We start from the raw sequence: 26,406 nt of genomic DNA, 5'->3' as shown, positions 1-26,406 counted from the left end.
TCCATTATTTTAATCAGGAGTGTGTTCAGCCTGGAAGTGGGAACAACTAATTTACATTTTATTAAATGATAGATGTTACTTGTTAGTCAATGTATGATATATACAATAAATAACATACATGTGGTTTAACATGCTTTACTAGGCATAGACATGTGTTCAGGTTAGCATGGACGGACTATATGAATGTCTCCCTTTTCACCTTCCTGTATGGTCTTTTGCCTATTGGTAAGCATTTTTTAAAAATGGATTTCTAAAGTATACAGGCAAGTCCGAATTTAAAGTTATGCCCGTTCAGTAAGCAGGTTTACATGCAGACTGTTTTTTGTTATTTTGATTGTGATGTGATCAATTCTGATTTGGTGTTTATATATGCCACTACACATTTAATCAGACCAGCCATTTTACAGACGTGTGACAAATACCAGTAGTATTTCAAGATGGAGGTCAGTCATCTACTTAGCATAGTAGTTGTGATTATTTTTACGCCATTATTATAGCATTTGTATTAAAAACAAGATTTCCGTCGCAGACGACTTCTGCATGCTCTGTTTGGAAGGTGTTCAATTTTTGTGGGTAAGCGATGACATCACTGCACACTGTGCAGAACACAGCCTGACAATATTCCGATTTACTGTTGAAAATGTTTTTCTCATCAGTTTGGCAAAAAGGATAATCCACCTATGTGAAACCGAATTAAATTCAGTTTGCCTTCAGTCTGTTCATTCCGATTCAGGTGTGCATTTTCATTCTGTTTCGGCTTCTAACCCGATTCTAATCAGAATACAAGGCTTCATGTGAAGCAGGCCTGTGTAGTACAACATTTTGCCACATGATACCGGGCGGCCCAGAGGTCTACTGGAAGAGATGCAGTGTAAATAAAAGCAAGAAGAAGAAGAAGAAGAAGAGGAGGCCCTTTTAGTGTGACACTGTATTACATTTTAATATGTGTTTTATTCCCAAAGCAGAAAGACTATGTGCCTATTTGTTTGTGTGTTTGTATGAGGTGGTGTTCCTTGTGTATTAAAGGTGAATAATTACCGTAACATTGTTGCTAATTCATTTGAGCTCATCTATGTTGTTTCATATTACATGCTAGCAGTAAGCTAGCTGACTTTCGTTATCTTTTATGAATATTTTGTTGTTTCTACAATGTTTAATTCTCTTGTGTTTTATGTGTCAATTTTAATAAGTACTTTTCTAAATGGGAGTTGTTGGGAGACATTTGCTAATTGAATGCTAATTGAATGCTAATTGAATGCTAATCGGGAGATACGGTTGAAATTCTTGAGTCTTCCGCCTGAATCAGGAAAGTTTGCTAGTATGTTATTCAATTCGATGCGTATGCTGCACAGAGAGACTCTACCCAATTTTTATTATTTTTTGTTTTTTTACCCTACCACCATCTTCCACACCATTTTGCACTATACTATCTCTATGTGATACAAACCAGCACATCTCTTTCTCGTTTGTGTGTTTACATGTGTGCAGTGCGTGTTGAGTGGCGGGCCCTCACCTCTGCCGTCGGCCAGACACCGGTTGTAGCCCACGGGGCTGAAGTACTCAAAAATGAACACGGCAAATGCTGACACCAGCAACAGCATCACGAACATCATCACCCACACATCCGCACTGAAGGGCTCTGGAGGGCAAGGCAGCAAAGAGAGGAGAGGGGAAAGATGAAGGGAGGTGAGTGAGAGGATGGGTTGGGGGAGGCAGTGTGGACCAACAGTGATAAGAGAAAGACACCAGTGGCGGGGCAGAAAATGGAGAAGGGTGATGTTGGGAAATGAAGAGAAAATGGAGTGGGAGTGTTGGAGAGAATAAAAAAATGAGGTGACAGGGTGAGAAGGAAAAGGAGATTGAAAAAAGGAAAGCCAAGCAGGAGAAAAGAAGTTGAGTGGGAAGCAAATGGCAGAGTGCAAGAAAAACAAAACATTCATAAGCAGCTGAATATAATGGAGTACAGTTGAGTGACTGCATTGTCATGTACAGCAGCTTGGTTTAGCCATTGAATTCTTGAATTGAATTCCCCATTGCTCACCTAAGAAGGCAGAGGGTGAAACGGTGCCGTTGCTACGGGAGACCATGACACTGATGCCAGTCTCGATGAAGGGGACAGAGAAATCGATGACCTCTGACCTTTCCTCGTTGATGGTCAAGGAGCCCACAGCCATGTGGGCATTTTTTAACACCACCTGGATAACAGGGGCAATACATTAAGCATCCATTTTGACTATCCATAAATACAGTAAATCTGTTTAAAGTCTTGATCAATTTCTTGGTTTTCATCAATTCCTCAAAGCACACACAAAGTGTAATGATAATTGCAATATTTACTATATGACTGCATTTATTAGTTTATTAATTACATTTATCAACTTAAAAAAATGCAGAAATTGCCTTTGAATGCTTAAATGCTGATTGAAAAAATAAGGAAACATGGAATGAAATTGAATGACACTGAAAGATATGAAATGATGTGGAATGGTGAAAATGTGAAAAGATGTTGAATGATATGTAAATGACATTGAAAAATTATGGGAGTATGTGGAATGATATTGGTAAAAAAAAATGTTCAATTTGCTGGTGGAAAAGGTGGAATTATACAGAAGGAAAGATACAAAATCTAGTGTAATGATTCTAAATGATATGGAATGATGTAGAATGCTTCCAATATTCACGCAATTTATTTTATGTTGTATCAACCACAGGATTCACAATTTATGCAGACAAGTCTTCCACATTGTCAGGTGTCCTAAAGGACTGTTTGGCCCATTGTTTGGTTTTGTGTTAACTGCACACGCAGCCTTGACATCGTACCCAGAGACCAGAGTTTCCCAACCTTTATTGAGCCAAGGCGTATATTTTACATTAGAAAAAGTCTCATGGCACATAAACAAAGAAAAATGTCACAACAAATGGATACACAGGTTAATTATGTACCCTCAGCCATCCGTGGAAGAGCATTTAATGGTTCGGCCTGTCACTACGTGTTGCTGGCATAGATTTATCGGATCAATTAAGTGAAATTGGATAATTTCCCGTGGCACGCACACCTGATGATCTTTTACGGCACACTACAATAATGTGTCATGGCACACTGGTTGAGAATCGCTGCCATCGAACACATGAACGTCTGTATAAATTATGTCCTGAGAAACTGGAACGGGGTGAGCACACTGCCAGGCGCCCCGTTACAACTGTAATATTGCGCCGCTATGCTCAAAAGAGAGAATGAAATACAACCACTGAGCCCAAGAAATTATAACTTTCTAGAAATTCTGAATATGGCAGCTGTAGATTAAGTGCAACAGTCCTTGTCAGCAAAGGGACAATTCTTGGATAGCTCTGAAAGATGAGCAATTATGCTGTGGCATGGGGTGTGTGATTGGGGATTTCACCTCCACAATGTGGTCAGAAAAAGGTTAAGGCCGACAATTGTAACTGTTAAACATGTTCAACATTTACAATCACAAAGTCAACACAGGGAACAGTCTGTCACATGAAATGGAATGATACCCAAATAGGAAGTGACTTGAAGCTTGTGCTCCTTCCAGACATAAACAAAACATTCGTTATGTCGAGTCTCTAAAATGCATTTCCCAAGTCATTCACCCCCAAAAAAAAGACAGGGAGAAAAGTTTTAAACTGTAATGTAGTTACCAGATAAGCTAATAGTAAGCCTAGCTACTTGTATTTATTCTTCTTGATACTATGGCAGACATCATGTTATTTTACTTATGTTACTTTAAAATGGTGTGATTACTGTGGGAAATTAACAAAAAAGGAGGTGCTACGGATGAGGCACGGGCGCCGTAAAGTCGAAACAGCGTAGATCAAGGACTCCCTGTACAGACATTGTATACAATATAAACAACACAAACACAAAACACGGCAGGGAGGTTACAAAGGATATAGAATAGAAGCTAAAAAAATTGATTGGCTAAGGAGACGGAGCCAGGCGAATTAGTAAAGATGAGGTCACTTCACTTTGCCATTGACAACACAAATCTACAATATTTGTTTCAGTCAAATATTTTATTTATGTGAAATTATTTGCTTGTAAACAATTATGGTTGTGGGATTCTGTTACATCTGGGGTGAAATTATTGATTTCAAGAATATTTTTTGAACGATCACTTCCGGTGTCTGTGTGTGTGTGTGTGTGTGAGAAGAGAGAGTAACAGAGAGAAACAGAGAGAGAGTGAGAGAGAGCGAGAGAAAGAGAAACAGAGAGACAGCGAGAGAAGAGAGAGAGAAGAGAGAGAGAAGAGAGAGAGAGAGAATCAACAACTGAGTTAAAAGGTGCACACAGTATCATATTTGGTTTATTACATTTTCAAATCAAGGAGATGATTGTTGCTGTCGTGTATGCTCATGTGTCATGTCACGCCAGTTGATGCAATTTGGGCTACGGCTAGCATGCTAACTGGTTTCATGTGAATTGTTTATATTGTGAATTTTACTTGGTGTGTGTGCTTTGAAGTATGTGTGCTATGCTGCCTCAGAGACACCACACTTTTCAAGCCTACCACCAATTACTATGTTCACTAAGTTCTTCTCCTTTGGGTATTCATAACAGAAAGATGGCCGTGAAACTTGTGGCACGGCACGACCTATGTAATATACCTAATTAGTGATTACTAGAACTATGATTGTGTATAGAACCATATTTTTGGGGAATATTTAATTAACACCTGTGTTATTACCACTGGAAATAAAACACTAAAAGCACTGACATATGTTGTATGATGTAATATATCAGGGGTAAATATTAGGGAGGTAACGATATCCAAACATCACGATGCGATATTGTCACGATAATGTGGGGAGTGTTAGATATTATTAACATTTAAATTCTTTATTTTCATATATTAACCATTGTTATACATTATTAACATCTTAATTATTTATATTAACCATGTTGAAAGGTTTTATAGACGTGTAAAGCAAGTAGTGTTGAACTCAGTATAATTTGACCTTAAGCTGGGACATATTATTTGGTCTAGAAGTTCCTTCTCTGTGGGAAAACACATTTGGTCCTTGAGAACAGAATCTGTTTTGAACACGCACCCCTGACTCTGTTTTCGCCATCGCTCACGGAAAAGTACCAAGAGAGCATGTTTTGTCTACAAATGAAAGAGAGGCGGTCTTTTTAACTATAAGAAGCCATTTTACACGCGGAAGAGACACATTCGGCGCTCTGAATTCCACCTGTTAAGTGATGAATTGGAGTCTGTTACGATGTCCAGAGATCTCTGTTAGATTAAAATCATTTTTGCAAAGGTGTTTTTTCTTACATTAAATCTGTCTTCAAGTTTTGGAACACGCAAAGAGGACAAATAAGGATATTCCTCTTTCAGGAGGTTGGCGATATAAAAAAAGGTCACATTTTGTATATAACAGCAATCCATATAAACCACCTACAATCTCTAATAACGCTTAATATTGAGGCACTTACTTGCTAATGCACACATACATCGAGTTCCTCCACATATTGACTTGGTTCACAGGCATATTACATTCCCCTTCATCTGACCATTAGCGTGGATGATTTTAAACATAGAAGGGCCAAAACATGCCTTGTGAAAATTAAACAGCACTAAAAAACTAGCCACCACAGGGTGCTAGAACTGCACAAATGGAAATTTTAATACTGTGACATGACAACGACGATATTGTGCCAGTTTTAATATCACAATATCACGATATTGCCGTTATCGTTACATCCCGAGTAATCGGAGCAATCGATCACTTTGCACTGATATCCAGCGCCACACAGAGTCCATAAGAGAGGTTTTGTAACCAATAACTGAAAAACAGAGTGGCACCTACTTTCCCTGCTAAAAACAAAGTACAGATGAGACGTGCTTGTGCCATCAGGTCTGAGGGTCTGCTGGGTACTGGCAGTCCCGGTACAACCGGTGAAAAAATATCCAGAGAGTGTATGTAATTAACAAGGGCAGCGAGGAAAGGTGGAGTCTCAAACCGGCCATCAGGGGAGAAAAGCGGGAAGAAAGTAGTTTATCACAGTGGGTCATGGCTGCTCCAAATAGGCATCTCCTTCTTCTACCTGGCACCCTCCCCCTCCTCAGTACCCCTCCACAGGTAGTATATTTAGCCCCCAATTTGTGCCAAAGTGGCCCTAGCCAGTCGAGTTAATAAAGTGCGCATGAGTCCAAGCTCCAGCGTGTGAGTGTTTGTGTGCTTGTGCATGAGTGAGTCATAAAGAGATGCCAGCGAACCTTTGTTCCCCACCTGTGAAGCGCACGCTCAAAGGCAGACAGACAATCGCTCACCTACTCTGCAAGTTGTCCATCCTGGTTGTTAGTGTGTGCGTGTGCCTGCGCGGTGAGCTGCATTTACAATCGTCAGGAAGAAGCGTGGTCGTGCGTGTCCACCTGTGCGCGCGCGTTAGTGCCTGAACGTGTGAACGTCGCCACGGGGAGTGAACAAGCCCGTGGAGCAGTGTACTCACTTCCTGTATTTCTCTCTCCATTTGCTCTCTCCACCTCCCTCCTACGACATGTTCTTTTCGTGTTATGAAAGTGACCCACGTGGGTGTTATTGAGAATGAGTGAGCAAGGATCTGAGTTTGTGTGAGCGTGTGCAAGAGTGTGTGTCTTTATGAGAGGCCTAACTCATTATATCATTGTCGATAAGATTTTAGAAGAAGAGTATGAATGGCAATGTAATCTCTGACACTTGCAGCGGTGAACAAAAATTTAACAAAAGCAATCACTGAACCCCCCCTCCATTTTGATGTACAGGATTGTAAGTGAAATTGTTCAAGAGTGTGCAGAGGCACGTCCCCCACCCCGCAGTGTGTATGTGTGAGAGTGTGGGCATGCGTCTGCATCAGTCGAGATTTCAGTCCATTAAGAGTTTGAAATCTACTGTCATTTTGGCTCTTTTCCAACTGGAGAAGGACACAGCGAGTCTCTATCAGATGGGGTGGCTGCAGTCGAACTCTGTTGTGCATGTGTGTGTGACTTTTTGTGTGAGAGCAAGAATCAGAGGGACATCAGGTTTTCATCAAATTTTTAAGCAAATTTACGGACATGCGACTTATGCCCGTTTCCATCCAGAGGAGACTCCACCACTGTAGGTGGCGGTATACACCATAAAGATGTGATCCACCAGTAATTTAAAAGAAGAACAGGAAGAGAATGCGCCGTGCCATGACTTTGTATGAGTTTGCTTTTGCAATTCTTGATAAACTGTAGCATTTCTTTATTGTTTTCCATCTAAAATTGCATTAATATTCGCTCTCATTAACTCATTCCTTCCCAGCCATTTTCACTGAAGCAACCCCCGGCTGTTTTACTCTATTTTGACAGAATATTGTGTTCTATTGCAATTAAAACATGAAACCTACCAAAAGAAAGATCAGAGTCTCTTCTTTTATCAGGTAAAAAGTATATTTGTATCTGTTTCCGTTTTGCAGCAATTAGCATTAGAACATAGCTAAGTTCCATCATTATTCACAAATCTGTTTATAACAGTGGGGAAAAGAGCTTGTTTGCAACATAGCCCTGGTTGATCTCTTCCACTATGCTGCTAACTGCTGGCCGTTTTTGATATTACTACTATTGCTTCAAGCATCCCTCTTCAGTTCAGAAGCTGCATCAAAGCTTTCTGTATGCTCTAGCATAAAAAAAAACATAGACATACATTTTTTTAAGACCATGGTAATATTGAAAATAGAACATATTTATACAATTTTGGGAGCGAATTAGTTCATTAATTCCAAAAAGATTTCTGTTTGGTCATCCCCTCAAACATATCTTACTTTAACTTCTGCCATTGCTTTGTGACTATAATTTAATATCCAGGCAAAGCTTGTGACTTGTATCCGGTCTTGTCAAAAATGGCATTTTCCTTTTTTCGATAAGCTTCATTTTTTTTCTGTTTTTTTCAATATGCTTCAAAATCCACCCCCTCCAAGCATAAAAACTATTTTGGGCAATTTTTGGGTCCTTTTTTAAATTTCTAGTGTTTCCATTCAATTTCATTTTCGCATTTCTTGAAAATTCAAATAAAAATGGGTGGATGGAAACCCAACTACTGACATTTGAGTAATAATCAGTTTGCGTCCATGTGTCTACACTCCTGCCTTTGCTCATTGCTTTGATACTTGTGTGTGTGCGTGCCCCCGCCCTCACCCGTCCCCCGCCTCACACCCTCACTCCTAATGACCATTCATCTGTGCGGCCGAGAAAAAGACAGCGCATTATGACGCTTTTAGCAAGGGTGATGGAGTTTATTACAGGTGAGCACACTTATAGCTCAGTGCACACTAGAGACACCAGCAGGGTAACTTAAATGGCTTTATATAATAGATTAAATGGGTCAGTTTAATATAAATTGAATAGCCAGTAGCGGGGAAAATTGACGCCTTGTCATGGTGCCTGTGACTTGTGAAGGTTAGGCAGACTTGCCTGCTCTCACAGATGGACACGGCTGTGTTTTTAAACTGTGACCTTTGCGCTGCTATTGATCTGCTTACCTTTTCCTTCATTACCAAACGGTTAGCCAGACAGCACAAGCGTAGCTCGCTGATGTACAAGAACTGACAGCGAGCTATGACCGAGACCGGGGCCCTATTATAGAATGTGAAGAGCCCACTGCCCTAACTGCTTTGGGCGGCTCAAAATCGAAGGTATGAAAACAAATTTCCATGAGGAAATTCATCCTTTAGACGGCGGGGCTAAATATAGCAGAGTTCATTTGGCCTTTGGGAAGAAACTCAGACACTTTTCACCTTCGCCCCCACACATAAATGCAAGTCTCTTGTGATATACTCGGGCCGGGTTTATTCAAACCAACCCCAAAAAAGTGGCGGTACACTGATGGCAATAAGTCAGGTTTCCATCCAATTGTTTCGATTTTTTTAAAGCAAATTTACTAAAAATGCGCAAAACGGACATGCGACTTATGCCCGTTTCCATCTGTTCTTCGAGGAGACTCCGCCGCTGTAGGTGGCGGTATATACACCATTAAGAGATGTGATCCGCCAGTAACTTAAAAGAAGAAGAAGACCAGGAAGCGACTGCGCTGTGCAATGATGTCGTATATGTTTGCTTTTGTAATTCTTGATAAACCATAGCGTTTCTTTGCTGTTTTACATCTAAAATAGCATTAATATTTGCTTATTTAATTAACTCCAAAAAGATGTTTATTTCGTCGTCCCACCCAAACATACCTTACTTTACCGTCTGCCATTGCTTTGGGACTACAAACCTATGTGTGACATATTATCCGGTCAAAACGTGCGACATGTATCCGGTCTTGCCAGTGGTTATTCGCAAAACCTGTTTCGGAAGTGTTTCCATAGCCAAAATTCGCATTTTCCTTTTTTCGATACCCTCAAAATCCACCCCTTCTAAGCGAAAAAACTTTTCTGAGAATTTTGGGCCCTTTCTCAAATTCAGTTTTATTTTCGTATTTCTTGAAAATTCGAATAAAAATGGGTGGATAGAAACCCAACTAATGTCCTACACTTCTGTATGCAAGCAGGGAGTGCTTTGAAGCATCACTTTTCTGTGCAATTTACTCTAAACCAGGGCTGTCATGTTCATATTAGCTCAGGGGCCACAAGGAAGAAAATATTTTACCAAGTGGGCCTGACTGGTAAAATCATGGTATATAAATTAAAAGCAATTGGTGTCACTGCGTCAGTTATACACAGATGTGCAGGAACACGGCAACACTTGGCCCATAGGAGTTCTGGGCATGTTATACTGTATCTACCTGTTTTGCATATACTGTATATTTTTCCCACTATGCATTGTGTGGCGCAGTTAATGAAGTTATAGGTCGTTAATCCATGTCATATGTGTTGGTGTTACCAGTAGCTGAATGTGTGTCGTATTCAGCAGGTTTATGTTTGATTTATGTTGGTCTATGTTTTTTTTTCTTTTCAACAAACCGTTAACGTTAAGTTGTGTGTAAAATAATAACATCCGGTCAGCTCTGTGTACAATTTGCACTGCTCATCTGAGGAATGCTTGTGAAATTACAAATATATGTTTTGATTTTGGCCGTCTGATTACTTGGTCCGACATTACAATTTTTTTTAATTTGCAATATCAGTCCGGATCAGTCCCACCAAGGGGTTTAATCCGGCCCGCGGGCCGTACGTTTGACACCCCTGCTCTAAACCGTCTATTTGGTCCCACTCTAAACAGAGTAAAATTTTAATCTGGAAGAGAGTAAATTATTCAGAGTGAATTTTACTCAAAGTATTTTTTTTACTGTGTACGACAGAATTAGCCTATCCCATGACAAAAACCTAGTAAAGTTTTTTCACTCAAAAATTCGAAGAACATTTTAGAAGGAATTTTTTTGAGTACATTTTACTAGTTTATAAAAAAAAAAGAAGAAGTTGCTCAAGGGTTAAGGAACCAACTCACAACCCTCAACTTGGGAGACTGCCACTCTACCACCTGAGCTATGCCACTCACTCACACTAACCTGAAGTTGTGGGTTTGTTCCTTGAGTGACTTTAAAAAAACAACAACTAGTCAAATCTAGTCAAAATCTTTAATAGTTTTGTGTCATGGGATAGGTCAATTCTCTCATACACAGTAAAAATACTTTGAGTAAAATGTATTCTCTTCCAAGTTTAAATTTTACTCAGTTTACAGTGGGGCAAAATAGACTCTTTTTAGAATAAAATGCACAATTTACTGTTACGCTCAAAATGTGACAATAACAGTATTGTATTTGAAAGTGACATATATTTGCGCACTTGACCTGTACAAGCTCATCTCTTCCCACAAGGCTTGCTAGATCTCTAATGTTGGCCCTAGGAGAAGGCCTGGCTGTTCATTCTTAAAGTGTTCGGGATGGCCTAAGCGTTGAAAGATCCTTGTTCAAAAAGTTCCCACAAAGCTGGAACCATAACATTGTATTGCTCACAAGAAGAATTAAAAATATTGAGGTTAGTTCAGACCCCTGATCGATTCCTTAATTAGTAATAATGAAACCTTTGTTGGTAGTGTGCACGGCAATGTTCAATAATTGACCTCCAGTTGACATTTGTGACCCTTCCATGCGCACTTAGAAATCTTGCACCTGTTTATTGACTGAAACATTCAAAAGCACCTCCTTACCTCTCCCACCATGCCATTCCACGTTCCGTTGATCTTCTTGCCATGTTTGCCGTTCGTAACCAGATACAAGTCATACGTAAACTTGACGGTTTTGGCGATCTTCTTCAGGATGTCAATGCAAAAGCCCTTACAGCAACGCTTGATGTAGATCCCAGATTCCTTCGTCTCGTTCCTGCATGTGTAAATGAAGGCACAACGCATGATTCCTTCTTTTCATTAATGAAAAACTTTTGCCCACAGGCGAGTTATGTTGTGAGTAAATGGAGCAGCGTGAAGAGTCTTTAGCCTGAATCAATTAACAATTAATACAGCATTTATGCACCCAAATAACTTACACTGCAAAAAGGACTGTAGAAAAATGTAAGAATATAAATATAGTAAAATTAGAAAATTATTACTTCAAATAAGCAAAATTATCTGCCAACAGAACAAGAAAATTTTACTTAAATTTACCTGTAAGATTTTGAAAAATAAGAAAATGATACTAGGCCCATACCAACTGTGGTCTTGAAATTAGTATTTTCAGACTAAAAACAAGTAATGTCGACTTTTTTCAAGTTGTAATAAATGCAACTATTTTCTTAAAATACATGAGTATTTTTTTTACGCTTGGATAACTTATAGGCTGAGTGTCAAGCAGGTAGGTAACAGGTCCCATTTTCTTTGTCATGAACCAGCCAGGATGTTAACCTACAACGTCCAAGTCTGAGGGTAGGCACTCTACCACTAAACCAGTGAGCTGGTACTGACACAAGGAAAAATGAGTTTAGTAAATATAACGAAATGAGCCATATTGCACTCGTCTGATTGTTTTCATACTTTTTTTTCTCCATTTATCTTATTACTAGATTATGCAAACTCTTAAAATAATTATGAAAGCCTAGTTCAGGGCCTTTGACGTTGGTTAGTTGTCATCTTAAAATGTGGGAAATGCTTGTTTTAATCCTCACAGTACTTAAAACTGGCTGTTAACAAAGTAATAATTATCTTAAAATAAGCACAATGATCTTGTCTGACAATTTCATTTTACGTAAGAGTAACTTGTCAAATCAAAATAAGCAAATTTTGGTTAAATTTAAGAAATTATATCTTACTTAAGATTTTCATTTTTGCAGTGTAATTCAGACAATAATTGCAGCATCTTACAATATTTTGATCTGTTTGCGGCAGGGCACAGTGTTCCTCATGCAAGTCCCGCTAAGTGGGTCCACGTCTTCCACAATGACGAAAGGGGCCTCCTCCAGTGTCACAATGGACAGGTGGTCGTCCTCCCTGGTTGCAATTCCACCATATAGTTCATAGCGAGGCCACACGTGGTACTTCATGGAGAGGGAACCGTTCTCCCATTTGCCCACCTGTTCATAGACAAGACACAAGATGGGTTGAATTGGTTGCATTTCGGTGAAAAATGTAGATATATCGTCACCATTTTATGCCATAGCATGAATGGGACTGTCCACCCTCCGGAATAATAATGATAATCAATCATAACCAGCCATGTGTCCATTATTCCCCATCAACCTGTAAGGAGCCTTATAATGAATAAACAGAAGGACAAACTAACAAAATTCTATTATTTCACTTTTGATTACACGTCAGCCTTCGGTCCGTTGTAGTGAAGAAGGAGCTGAGCCGAAAGGCAAAGCTCTCCATTTACCGGTCGATCTACGTTCCTACCCTCACCTATGGTCACGAGCTGTGGGTCGTGACCGAAAGAACAAAATCCCGGATACAAGTGGCCGAAATGAGTTTCCTCCGCAGGGTAGCCGGGCTCTCCCTTAGAGATAGGGTGAGAAGCTCCGTCATCCGGGAGGGACTCAGCGTCGAGCCGCTACTCCTCCACGTTGAGAGGAACCAGTTGAGGTGGCTCGGGCATCTGGTTCGGATGCCTCCTGGACGCCTCCCTGGGGAGGTGTTCTGGGCATGTCCTACCGGCGGGATGACCCAGGACACGCTGGAGAGACTATGTCTCTCGGCTGTCCCGGGAACGCCTTGGGGTCCCGTCGGAGGAGCTGGCTGAAGTGGCTGGGGAGAGGGAAGTCTGGGCTTCCCTGCTGAAGCTGCTGCCCCCGCGACCCGACCCCGGATAAGCGGAAGAAGACGGACGGACGGAATATGAGTTAAGCAGCAAAATCCAGCCATTTTTATCCATCTAAGCTATGATTGGTCCTTGCCTGATCTCTAAGTAACTGTGATGTCATCTTCAGTCGACAGCAAGTGGCAAAATGACTTGATTTTGCTTTATAACTTTTATTCTAGAAATGTAATAATTATCAGAATGTCATGTTTAGACTAGTGAGGTCACATATAACATATTGTTTTCAAGAAATGTTTAAGGTTGACTTCCACTTTAAATATTGTCATTACGGCATTGCTAAAAACAACATACTGTATTGTACATACTTTCTCACAAAATAGTATGACAGACAGCAGTCTGAAATGCAACAACAATAAAAACAATAAGTGGCGAGAGAGAGAGAGAGAGCAGGGACCCGGAGCTGAGAAAGAGCGGAAGGTTAAGCTGAAGGACAAGACTGAACCTGAGAAAAGCGTAGAATTCAGATCAGGAGTAAAGAGACGGTGAAAAGATGAAATGAGAAAGAAGAGAGAGCGTGAGCAGATAGATATAAATTCTGTTGTGAGAAGCAGCAAGAGTCGAGACGGAAGATGGATGGAGCCAAAGAGTCACATGACCATCTGGTGACGGGGCTCATTCAGATGCAAAATGCTGCCTCCTCCATGGAGGAGGGTCCAGCTGCACGCTTGAAGGACTGGCCAAGCCCTTGTGGCTCTCCTCCAACCAAAAGCCATCAATTAGGCCATTTCCTCAGTTGCCGGTCACATGACACCACTCTTGGAGGTGCCCTTTCCTTCCAGTGTCCAGCGCATTCAGTCCACTTGCGGAGGTGGAAATGCCGATGAGAATCAAAAGCTATATATAACGGGAGCCATGGTACCAGTTTGTAGAGCTGTAACACTAGTACACACACAATACATATTGCACTGTAAGGAACGTGGCAGGGCTGCCTGCGGTAGGATCAGCTTAGGCTACACTATGTATGCCATAGGGGCAGTGCAGCCCTCTTCTGTGAACATGTAACACAGACAAAGAAAGAAGAACATGTCTGGACACTCCAGAGTCTTCACCCTCCTTCAAAAGTTGCCAGGAAGGACGCTTGTAAAGAGCCGGAACTCATTAGGATCCACAAAAGCAGTTCAGCTGCAAGTCAAGCTGAGAATTAAACATGAGTGAGAACGAGAGGGACTGCGAAGAAGGGGAGGGGTGGGACAGAAGGGGAGACGCTCACCTTGATCCCCGATCAGAGGACAGAATATAGATTGGAGGGGTAGAAGACAGAGAAATACAAAGAATAGCGAAGAGGAAGAGTCACACAAGTCAGCTACAAGGGTGCGGAGGAGGCGAGTGCGTGCGCTGACTTTACAGGTGGTTCGGTTTCAGTGTGTCAAAAGATTATTAACCTATGACCTGTCACATCTGGACTTTCTCCATCTGCTCCAGAATTTTTTTTTTAACTCTTCCTGTTTTGTAATTAACTCATTTGCTCCCAAAAACGTATAAACAAATGTTTTAGTTTAAATATTACCATGGTCCCAAAAACGTAGTTCTAAGTAAAAAAAAAAGAAAGAAAAGTTTTTTAATGCTAGAGCATACAGAAGGCTTTGACACAGCCTCTGACTTGAAAAGGTCGCTTAAAGCAATGGTTAATATTACAAAAAAAGGCCAGCAGGTGGCATGCAGAGTTTAAGAGATCAACCAGGGCCATGTTGCAAAAAACTCTTTCCCCACTGTTTTAAACAAATTTGTGAATAACGATGAAACTTTATTCTAATGCTAATTGCTGCAAAACAGATACAAGTATACTGTTTTTCCTGATGAAAAAAAGAGACTCTAATCTTTCTTTTGGTATGTTCCATGTTTTTATAGCAATCGAACACAATAATCTGTGGGCCTTGCAAAATTTGTCAAAATCATGTAAAACAGTCGGGAGCGAAGGGGGTTGCTTCAGTGTTGTGCTTCATTGCTGTACAATTGATTTTAATGAGGCGCAAAATGTGAATTTTGACTGACAAAATGTAATGCAAACACTTATTTCGAGCCTTGCATATATTATATTTACACAAAAACAAAATACATGGTACATATACAACCCTGCACTGTAGCCGCTATATTAATCAAATTGCTGTACAGTATTTTTTGTACAAAACGTATGTTAATTCGTTCTTATTGAACTTTTGCCTTTTAAATTACACCAAAATGTACTTGTACAAAATTTCATACAAATGTACATTTCGCTGAAAATGCTAAAAGAGAATTTCTCAAATGGTATTATAATCTTGCACGACTACGTTCGACAGGGAAATACTGTATAAACACAAGTAGAATGAAGAACACTTTTACACAGCTGTAAACTTACCGTCAATCAAAACAGTTGATTATTATTTTTATATATATATATATATATCTATATATATATATATATATATATATATATATATATATATATTGTGCAAGTCTTTAATAAAGCATTTCAATTACCCGAGTAATGTCTAAAACAATGTTTTAAAGCAATCAAAAGGTTTTGACGTGATATAACGAGAAACACATATTTGAGATGGGAGAAGGAAAGGGAAGGGTAATATTCTAAAACGACATGAACATGGTGGCGGTGGTGGGCGGGTTGTGATAATTAGCCGCTTTTGCAAACGTTCATTCAAAAGCGCCACTCTGGAGCCCGTGCCGCAGCATGCTGCTCAAAGGCACCTTCGCCAATCTGATCATATCTAATCAGTACGGCGCCTATACAGCTTTGGGCTTCAAAACTGGAAATGTGAAGATGAGGAAATCAGATATTTGTGTCCCCATCAGGCATTACAATTACTAAACTAACTTGCTGTCATTGCTAATACTCACTTTTACGTTATTCAACTGCAATAATTCATCGTTATTACATATGAGCATGACCAAAATAAGGGAACAAAAGGGACTTGGTCGGTCTGACAGGACTTTTAAGATAGTCAAGAGCCAGAACTACAACCAATGCACACACAAACGTACCCTGTCCCACTGTCTGTCCTTGTTGAGCAGAATGATGACCAGCTTGGGGTGCATCTGGTAGCCGTCTTCACTGAACGACAGATTCCGGCCCTCAAACGTCACATTCATTAGGTACCTGAGAGGAGAAAAACAAAGGAGACATTTTGATTTGATTAGAGTGTATCATACTGAAGATATATTCTACAGTACAGTATATTGCTTCATAATAATAATAAAAAATGCTATCACAAAAATAATCATATAAATGTGATCTTTACCATTGTGGTTGTAGTGTGCAATGGTGTAGAAATCATAACGAGAGTTATTAGTAATATTTGTCAAAGAGCCACGTGTCTAATCAAAAGGACCACAAAATGGTGGTTGTCATCCATTGCGGCCCTTCATTTGTTAGTCACATTGTTCTTTTCTATTAAATTTATCAGGAGATCTCATTGTGCCACCCGACTATGATGTCACACTATTTACGTAATTGAAAAAGCCATCGCCGCCGTCCTGCTCCCGCACCCCCGCTGTAGAAGCACCAGCCAGACGAGGATTTACTGTTCCACATTGTACTGTGACAAGCTGAACTCAACTTGAGCTCGGCCGAGTTGTGCCTTGAGATTATGTGTGCTCACTCGCTGAATGGCTTCTATTTTCAACCAAGTCTGAATGGCTCAAATACACACACACACACACACAAAAGTCTGGAAATCTATAATAGCAATGATAATAATAATATAAGCAACTTTTCTGAATTGCAGACACACTTTTTATATGTTATAGGGGTGTCAAAATGAGTGTGTTAATTTAAAATCCCTTCACTGCCATTCATTTTTTTTTACGCACGATTAATGACCGCCCCTTACTTAGCAAGCCTGCACTGGGGGAATTCCAGTCACAATGCAGCAGACACGTCCACATCAAAATTCTGCAGTAATAAGTTTAATAAGAATGCATATATTTGTGGAGACTGGGGTCAAGTTGTATTGTACAATTAAAAAAAAAGTTACTTCATGTTAAAGATTAGATAGCTCTTAACTCATTTGCTACCCAAAACGTATAAATATGTTCTTTTTAAATATTACTATGCTCCCAAAGACGTATTTATAAGTAAAAATAAATGTTTTTTTTTGCTGGAGCATAGCTTTGATGCAGCCTCTGAAATGAAGAGCATGCTTGAAGCAATGATAGTTATTACAAAAACGGTCAGCAAGTGTCAGCAGAGTATAAGAGATCAACCAGGGCCATATTGCAAAAAGCTCTTTCCCCCACTGTTTTAAACAGATTTGTCAATAATGCTGAAACTTAATGCTAATTGCTGCAAAACGGAAAAAGATAGATATATACGTTTTTCTTGATGAAAGAAAAGACTCAGCAATAGCACATAATGTTCTGTGGGCCTTGCAAAATCAGTCAAAATCCAGTAAAACAGCCAGCCAGGAGCGAAGGGGGTTCCTTCAGTGAAAATGGATGCGAGTTAATGAGTTAATATGAAAAGAAAAATGCACTGAGCTGTCACCAAAATCTTACAAATGTAATTATGCCATTTAGTAGTAGAAAAGCGACCTCAATACAAATCAATACCACACTCACTTTTTTACAGTACAGTACATCTTTTCAATTTTAACCCAGTTTTATAAATGATTATGAAATGACTGTATCAATGACTGAAAGATGCAGCCATATTAGTTTTAACTAAGGATGCACGATAATATTGGTGGCCGATAATTATCTGCAATTATCAACCAATTTGATGTCATACAAATAAATAATGATAGACAAGCCACGTTGGTCCATCTGTTGTGTTTGTGGCTCAAGTTGTGCCCAACTCTTCAACCTTCAACCTTCAACCTTTACTGTGCCTCCTCAAAATGTTACCCTAGCAGTTTTTTGTTGCATTTTTAAAAGATGACTGTTTTGTTTTGGCCAACTCTAAATGAGTTACTGTTTGTCTTTGAAGCAGAGATATCAATCAAATTCAGCTTCATGGTGCTTTACACAATCTTTCAAAGTATTTGTACATGTTAGACTTATAGTAGGACGCGAAAGTATATTTGTATTCAAGTTAATTTTGCAAACAATTATCGAGATAACTTATCGGTTATCGACATCACCACTTTCTAAATTATTGGTTTATCGGTATCGGTTGAAAATAGCATTATTGTTTTAACATTTTTTTGCGACTTTAATATTAACAAGAGTATGAAAACTTGGGAAAAAAATTATTTCAATGTACATCTAGAACACATATACAATTATCATGTGTTAACTATTAAAGTCATGCGATTAATGACGATTAACAATTTGAATCGCCTGACACCCTTAATATTTTAGAACAAAACGCATTGTCAAATTAACCAGCAAAGAAACATCTCTACTATGCTGTAATTCATCTCCTCAGAATGAAGAATTCATTCCAAACGATTCCCTCGTGGTATGTGCGAATCTTTGTATTATTTAGCATGTCTCCTTCTGTCAGTGTGTTTGCGTGGTGGAGGAGTAGCAAGCGAGCAAAAGCAGCATTGTTCCTGTCAGGTGAAATAATTTCACCCTACATACACAACACACACACATTTCAAACACTCTCTCATGCTGTGATTATAGTGAACGTGTGTGGGACTGTGTAAGTGTGTGTACATGGGAATATTCACGTCAGGTGGGCTCAAATCACTTCACACACCCACTCTCTCTCACACACACACACACACACTACCACACTTCTTCCCCTGACCTAACCCTTAACTAACAAAATGTCCAACCCCAATCTTTTTTTTCCTCTCCTCCATTTTGAATTCAAATCTCCTTGTGGCAGTGTGTCCTTACATGACAAATAACAGGAATGAGCTCAAGCAGAGAGAGATATAAACATGCACCAACTACACAAAAAACACAATCTCCTTCTTCATTCTTTCACTCGTCAACCTTTACTCTCGGTCTCACACCCACCCGCCCCTCTCTGTGACAGTTTCCATGGAAACATCCTACCTCATAACCATGGCTACCATGTATGTATGTATGTATGTAGATGAAATATGTGCGGGAGGAGAAAAATCCATCCATCCATCCACCCATTCGTCTGTCCGTAACTACGATCCGTTTTGCAAAATGGAAAGGCTTAGGTAATAATCCCGCAATTACGCTAATGCTAGCATATTTGTTCGATTTCCTGTATTAAATATTGATCTTTTCAATGGACTTTGATGCGTCCCGTGCAGTGCCATGTGGCCCGCACACGGACGCATCCCGCCGAGAATGTGCTGCATAAATCATAGGCCATTTACAAAATAACTTGACGCCGTGGTCCCTTTAATCTCGACAGAGCCAGCTATACGACGCGGGGCCATTGTTTGCCATGGCGCGTTTGAGAGCGCGTGTGCGTCCCGCACCTCCCTGATAGCGGCAACACAAGCATATGTGTGTTGCCATGGCACCCACAACCGCTGCCACTTCCGAGCCAATCTGCAGCGTCACTATGGTAACGGTAATCTCTCGAAGGGTGGGCGGGAACGAGACAGAGAGAGTGTGATGGGATTCAGAGGAAGAAAAAAGAAGAAGATGAGGACAGGGTGTTATGATTCAAATGTCTTCTTCTTACATCACTGCCATTAGGGGTTAGTTAAAATCTGTGTAGTGTATACTAGTGTGGTTATAACTGTACAACTGCACTCTGTTATATTGAGAACTTATTTATCGTAATTGTAGTAGTTGTAAAAAATATTCCTCAGCATCTTCAATATCTTACATTGGATGTGATTATGCACTTGTGTACTGAATGCTGTGGCCAGTAAAACTTACAAATCCCATTGTTATTAACTCATTCACTGCCATTGACGGCTTTAGACGTAAAAAAAATAATTTAATTATTTCTGTTAGTTTAAACATTTTTCCATTATTAACAAGAGTATGAAAACCTAGAAAAAAGTTGTTATTGTACATTTAGAACAGATATCAAATTTGTGATTAATCGTGAGTTAACTATTGAAGTAATGTGATTAATTACAATTTAAAAAAATGTAATTGCCTGACGACCTAATTTATAATAATATTTTCTTTTCGTTTTTAAAATAATCTTTTTTCAAAAAAAGAAAAGATTATTAAAATTAGGGCGTCAGGCGATAATATTTTTAATTGGAATTAATCGCATGACTTCAATAGTTAATTCATGATTAATCATAAATTCTCTATCTCGTCTAAATGTACAATATATATTTTTTTCATATTCTTGTTAACAAAAGTGGAAAAATAATTTAAACTAATAGAAATAGTTCAAATGAATTTTTCACGTCTATAGCCATCAATGGCAGTGAATGAGTTGATCAGTACAGTTTGGCTGAATATGATTTGGTTTCTCAAATGTTGTGAAAGACACCTAAACGAAAGCTCCCCCCCCCCCCCCTTCTAAACCACTTTTTGCTGCCGAATCCTGAATCCTGGTCAGATCTCGCTGTGTGTGCCTTGCTTCAAACTCGATGTAAGAGGTTGCCCGGGTAACTCTCATTGCATTCCTTGCAACGCAGCCTCCTCCTTTTATGATGTGACGTGAATTGAAACAAATTATATCGAATTAGACGCCCACTACGTGCCATGATTTGATATCTTACTGGCAATATCAATTCAAATGAAAAGAACTGTCCTGTTGAGCCAACGAGGAAATAATAAAAAGAATTGAGCCTTGTCACACTGTTTCTCCCATTAATTGTCTTATTTATTTCTAATTATATATGAGAACAAAATGTAAATAACACACAGACAGTACACACATAGACACACAAGCAGCCACTCGCTATACTAAATTGATGGGTTGACACAGATACGGTTTAGCGCATGTTCTCATGTAAATAATGGAGGAGGAGTGTAAAATATTGATAAGCCAGTTTCAATAAATTAACCCCGGAATAAATTAGTCATGAATTACGCTGCTTAGCAATTACTGTGGCACAATGTACTTATTCGATTTGCACAGAAAACCTATATGCAAAATGTGCCGTTTGTCACTGTGTGGTCATGGTACGCATGACCTTTCCTGCGTACACATTTAGGGTATGCCGTGAGACTGGGGAAGGTGTGAACTTCTGTCTGTGTATGTGTTTGTGTTAACACGTGCACTGTAAAAAAAAAAAAGAAGAAGAAAAGATTTTGGAGAGAGGTAAATATAATACGCAAAAATCATCTCAAATTTAACTGATTACTTTAGACTGCAAAGGAAATTTACACTATCTATTATGTAACAGTAAAAAGTGTTACCGATAAAAACGGAATAAAACATACAGAGAAAAATGTAGTAAAATATATCCAGCACCAGTCTGCACCGCATGATGCGCCTAGCGTAGCATGACGTCATCGGCAGGCAAAAGTCTTCCGCCCAGAGGAATGATTTGCATTTTCTAGCTTAACAGCCAATCAGAGTGATCACCACAAACTATGTCTAAAAAGTGCAATGACTCTTACTTATTCACAATTATAAACAATGATTTTTACATTGATTTGTTCCTTGTATTTTTAATATGTATGACATTCTATTTGATGACACCATGAACAAACAATGACTTCTCAGCCATGTACGACACATAGCAATGATAGGAAGGGAGGGAGGAGTGACTGCGCTGCGGTATGTACATAAGAGTTATAAAATATGTACGTGGAATGCTTTAGTAAGTACGTATTTTAATACAAACTAAGATATCCCGGATATTCAACAACATTGTCAATTGCTACTAAATAATTGATATCTCAGCTCCTGAAGCAGATAGAAGTATAATTCCATAAACATTTCAGAGCTTACACATGTGGCATTCACACAAACCTAAGTTTCTTATCATAAACCTTCAATATAAAAAATATTATATTAGATTAGATAGATGGCAGCAATGACTCTCTTTTGACAAGATTGGGTAGGCGTCAGTAGAAGACGTGAGGCGGAGCTAGAGGGGACAATGGCTGGGGAAGGGAAGAGAACATGGCGACCGGTTGCAAGCAGCTCGAGCAGTTTTTTTCAAAGACGAAAAGCATCGACCAACGCTAAAGAGCACATTGACGACGATGATCATCATCGATGATGATGATGGTGACTCCGAGGTTGGAAGCATTGACGCGGCAGTAGAAGACGTGAGGCGGAGCTAGATGGCTGAGGAAGCGAACAATGGCGACCGGTTGCAAGCAGCTCACACTTGGGAATTTTTTTCAAAGACGAAAGGCATCGACCAACGCTAAAGAGCACATTGATGACAACGATGATCATCATCGATGATGATGATGGTGACTCCGAGGTTGACGCCGAAGTTGGAAGCGTTGACGCGGCGGCTATGACACGTCATAAAGGTTCACCGGCTAGCGATGCTAACACCGGAAAACGCGGCGCACAACCGAGCACTTCTGCACAGGCGGACGTTCAATCGGACGTTGAAGTACCCCGAGTCCAATGCATATTCATCGGAGGAGTGGGTACAGTCTGCTACTTGCTATTCCCCGGAAAAAAAGGCTGTCAAGAAAGTGTAACGTCTGCATGCGAAAGGGACAATCGCAGTGAAACTACTCTGTTGTGCAAATCCTGCTCCCTCTCCTTGCACGCAGGGCAGTGTTACAAAAAGAAAAACTTTATTTGCAACATCCACATAATTGTAAATAGTACCACAGTTGCACAAATTTGTAAATAGTTTGCGAAATTGTTTTGTGGCGACATCCCGTTTCTGAAAACGTCTGGCAGTCAAAGAGTTAATTTATTTATAAAAAAGAGGCTTCAGACTGTTTTATGGCCATGGAACTAATTACTCATATGGTCATCAGTATATTGAGGCTCACTTTATTTTTGTTTGAAATTTCTGAGCATTAGGGATGGGCATATTAGTTGATTAATCAATCAACTGAGCATTAGAACAACGGTTGGGACTGACTTGAAAATATTTGGATTAGTTAAAGTTGATACAATTATTTAAATCCTTTTCCCCATTGTCATTCTAAGAAAACTGATTGAGATGCTTCTCGTAAGGATAAATGTATCTCGTAAAATCATAAATAAAGTTACTACAGAAATTAAGATGTAGAAGTAAACTAATCAAACAAAGTGAGACATATATAATGCGGGGTTAAGATAAGACTACAGGATACAAGAAAAATGAATAAACCCAGAAGGGAACAAGGTAGGAGGAAAACAGGAGATTACAATAAAAATAGACGCCATTAAAAGACTAAAAATAAACATCGAGTTCCAGTCAAGTGCCCGCGCTCACACACACACACACAGGTGCGCATTGGCACAGTCTCATTACGTAGCTCAGTAGGGTTATAATGCTGTTTTACAAACACACACTCTTTCGCAAACACCACTGAGGCAGCAGAAGTTGAAAGGGGTCCACAGAGCTTCAGAAGCACTTGACACCTTTCCAAGTTCAAGCTCATTTGGAACGTGGCCACGGCATGCGGGGTCAGCGGCCCTGCTGTCAAACTCATGATCCTCACACCGCTGTGCATTGTCCGCTTCCAACGCTGCCTCGCTCTCTTCTCATGCTCTTTTTGCCTTCCCCTTCTCTCTTCTGTTATCTTTCCTTGACAGGAAACTGTAGACTTCATAGTCATGACCTTCTCGTAGTGTGCCGTGTCCTTTTTTTGTCCTGCCCTGGTTGCTTCATTTTGATTGCTTATGGATACGAAAGTAGACCAAAAAAAAAAAAAACGTAATTGTAAAAATTGGGTAGACTGTACTTGCACACTTTAATATGAGCCAGTAAAAAAGAGAAGGAAAAAAAAATCTTTGTAAAAGCAGAATTTTGGATCCACTTCTTGCACTAGATGTCATGACAATTGTGCAGCACTAGCTAATGAAATGTCCTGTAAATGCAATTTACAAGAAGCTTTACATAATCTATTCATCCATCCATTCTACAACATTTGTCCTCATTAGTGTCGCGGGTGAGTTGGAGCCCATCCCAGCTGACTTTAGGGCAACAAAGTAAAACACTTTATATTAGTGTGATAAGTAATTTAGTAAAAATGGCATTTTTCATTAAATATTTAAGTCTAATAGCTAATTAAATTCAAATTTTGTTCTATCTTGACATACAAGTTGTGTTGAAATGTATTATTAGAATATGTGATGGGACGATAAAAAATGTGCGGTGTACCACAAATGGGCTAAAGGGTGGACTTCAGGTGACCACAAAGTTTAACATATTATGCTTTTTTTCCCCCCTCCCACAGTCCAAACTTTTGGCTGCAAATGTGAAACAAGCGGCTTCAAAGTCATGCGTCACAGCTTGAAAGCCGAATGGAACAGGTTTTGTTGACCTGCAGAACTCCTCCTGATGATTGCCCGCTCTTCTCTGAACCGATGTGATTTCCGTGCAATTGAGCAAAAATATGTTCCACTAGAAAGGGTTGTATCGCTCAGGAAGGTAATTTGAGATGGAGCTGCTCAGAATAAATAGAAAACAGGAAATAGACCAAGCAGTTTCTGAATCATGCCCATCTATTTCTACAGATTTATAACTACTCCTAATTAGTTTTTGAGAGTCAGAACAATTTCTAATCCAATTCCCATAGTTTGCCGATTAGTCTTCCTTTCAGCTACTAGGTTCAATCAATTTTCCATGGTTTGTTTTCAGGACCTATTTCTTGCAGACTCTCAGAGAATAGGGAATTAGTTATGACTATCTGATAATTAGGTCTGCTTGAGCTACAGATGGGTGGCGAATGAAACAGAAAATCCAAAACAAAGTGGGGAGAGCAACCCAAACAGGAAAAAGATGTTTTCGGTGGGTGCAGGAAACATGATGCTAGTAATGCAAAATCTCCCACAAGTGTTCAATTATGTTGTAATGGGGTGATTGAAAAGGTCGTAGCATATGACTCACATCCTTTTCATCCTCATCAAACCATTCAGCGACCCCGCTGTCCTGCACGGAAGCATTTTTTTGCGTCTGCATTCATTTATTTCCTCGCTGTGGTATTTGAGTTCACTGGAGACTGCCTCTGCCTTTCATTGAGTTGTTTCTCTTCTCATGCAGCCCTTATCCATCTCCTCATCCATTGATTCACTTTGTAGCGAACCATCATGCACGGCATCAGGGCACCCATGCAGGCAAACTATCATTCGGCAAAGCAGGCGAGCAGCCATTCACTTTCCACATGATAGACTCTATCCAATTGATCATCTCTTGATTGAGAACTTGAAGACAAAGGTTATCGCCACAGAAATTTAGTTAAAGCAGCAATGGGCGAAGGATCTGCGCCGTGCTTGCAACTGATCTAATCAACAACATAGCTAAGTTGATTATAAAACTACACGTCCAAAGCACAGGCGCCGGCTGTGGTGACGCTGCAGAACAGTGGAGAGGATAAGAAGGACAAAGCGCGCATGCTTACCGGCCACTTCACTAAGCACATTTGCACAACCTAAAGTGATCTCGTATACGTGCTGCATAGGGAAAATGGGGCACATCAATTGTTGTTTATAAAAATCAGTATAAAAACATTTGTTTGTTTTCTGCTCTGTGGAATGAGACGCGCATTGTGTACGAGTAATCTGTTCTGTTCTGTACTAAAAATAGCTCACCACTGATGGGACAATAGTGGGGTTTCCATCCACCCATTTTATTCGAATTTTCAAGAGATGCAAAAATAAAACTGAATGGAAATGCTAGAAATTCGAAAAAGGGCCCAAAATTCTCCCCAAAAAGTTTTTGCGCTTCGAGGGGGTGGATTTTCAAGCGTATCAAAAAAAAGGAAAAGGCGAATTTTGGTTATAGAAACAGGTTTTGCGAATACAAGCTGACAACACATGATACATGTTGCACGTTTTGACCAGATATTATGTCACACATACGTTTGTAGTCACAATGCAATGGCGGACGATAAAGTAAGGTATGTTTGGAGGGGGGCGACAAAACAGAAATCTTTTTGGAATTGATTAAAGAAGCAAATAGTAATGCTATTTTAGACGGAAAACAGCAAAGAAACGCTACGGTTTATCAAGAATTACAAAAGCAAACTCCCCAAATCCTCCAGCGATTTTCATTTTTGCTGTTAAATAAATATGACACATTCGCGATTTAAACTTTTAGCCTGAATAATAGCCATGCTAATTAGGTTTGTAATAAACCAATCCGTTTATAAATCCATCAACAATTCAGCCAGTTACATGTATTTACCATATTTTCACGACTAAAGGGCGCACTTAAAAGTCTTAAATTTTCTCAAAAATTGATGGTGCGCCTTATAGCGAGGTGTGCCTTGTGT

General features: G+C 39.7%; 1 protein-coding gene across 2 annotated transcripts in view; it reads right to left on the bottom strand.

The window, feature by feature from the left end:
- Positions 1-26,406, bottom strand: part of grin2ba (glutamate receptor, ionotropic, N-methyl D-aspartate 2B, genome duplicate a) — a 154,524-nt gene that overhangs the window by 22,450 nt on the left and 105,668 nt on the right. For both annotated transcript variants that reach the window (XM_077556601.1, XM_077556602.1), the window contains exons 8-12: positions 16,195-16,309; positions 12,264-12,472; positions 11,118-11,289; positions 2,042-2,195; positions 1,514-1,639 (exon numbers count right to left, since the gene is read on the bottom strand). In XM_077556601.1, the coding sequence (XP_077412727.1) occupies positions 1,514-1,639; positions 2,042-2,195; positions 11,118-11,289; positions 12,264-12,472; positions 16,195-16,309 (776 nt within the window). The remainder of the gene's footprint in view (positions 1-1,513; positions 1,640-2,041; positions 2,196-11,117; positions 11,290-12,263; positions 12,473-16,194; positions 16,310-26,406) is intronic.

Source organism: Vanacampus margaritifer, chromosome 2 (assembly GCF_051991255.1).
Source record: "Vanacampus margaritifer isolate UIUO_Vmar chromosome 2, RoL_Vmar_1.0, whole genome shotgun sequence".
Taxonomy (NCBI): Eukaryota; Metazoa; Chordata; class Actinopteri; order Syngnathiformes; family Syngnathidae; genus Vanacampus; species Vanacampus margaritifer.
This window is presented reverse-complemented; position numbering and strand designations above follow the sequence as displayed.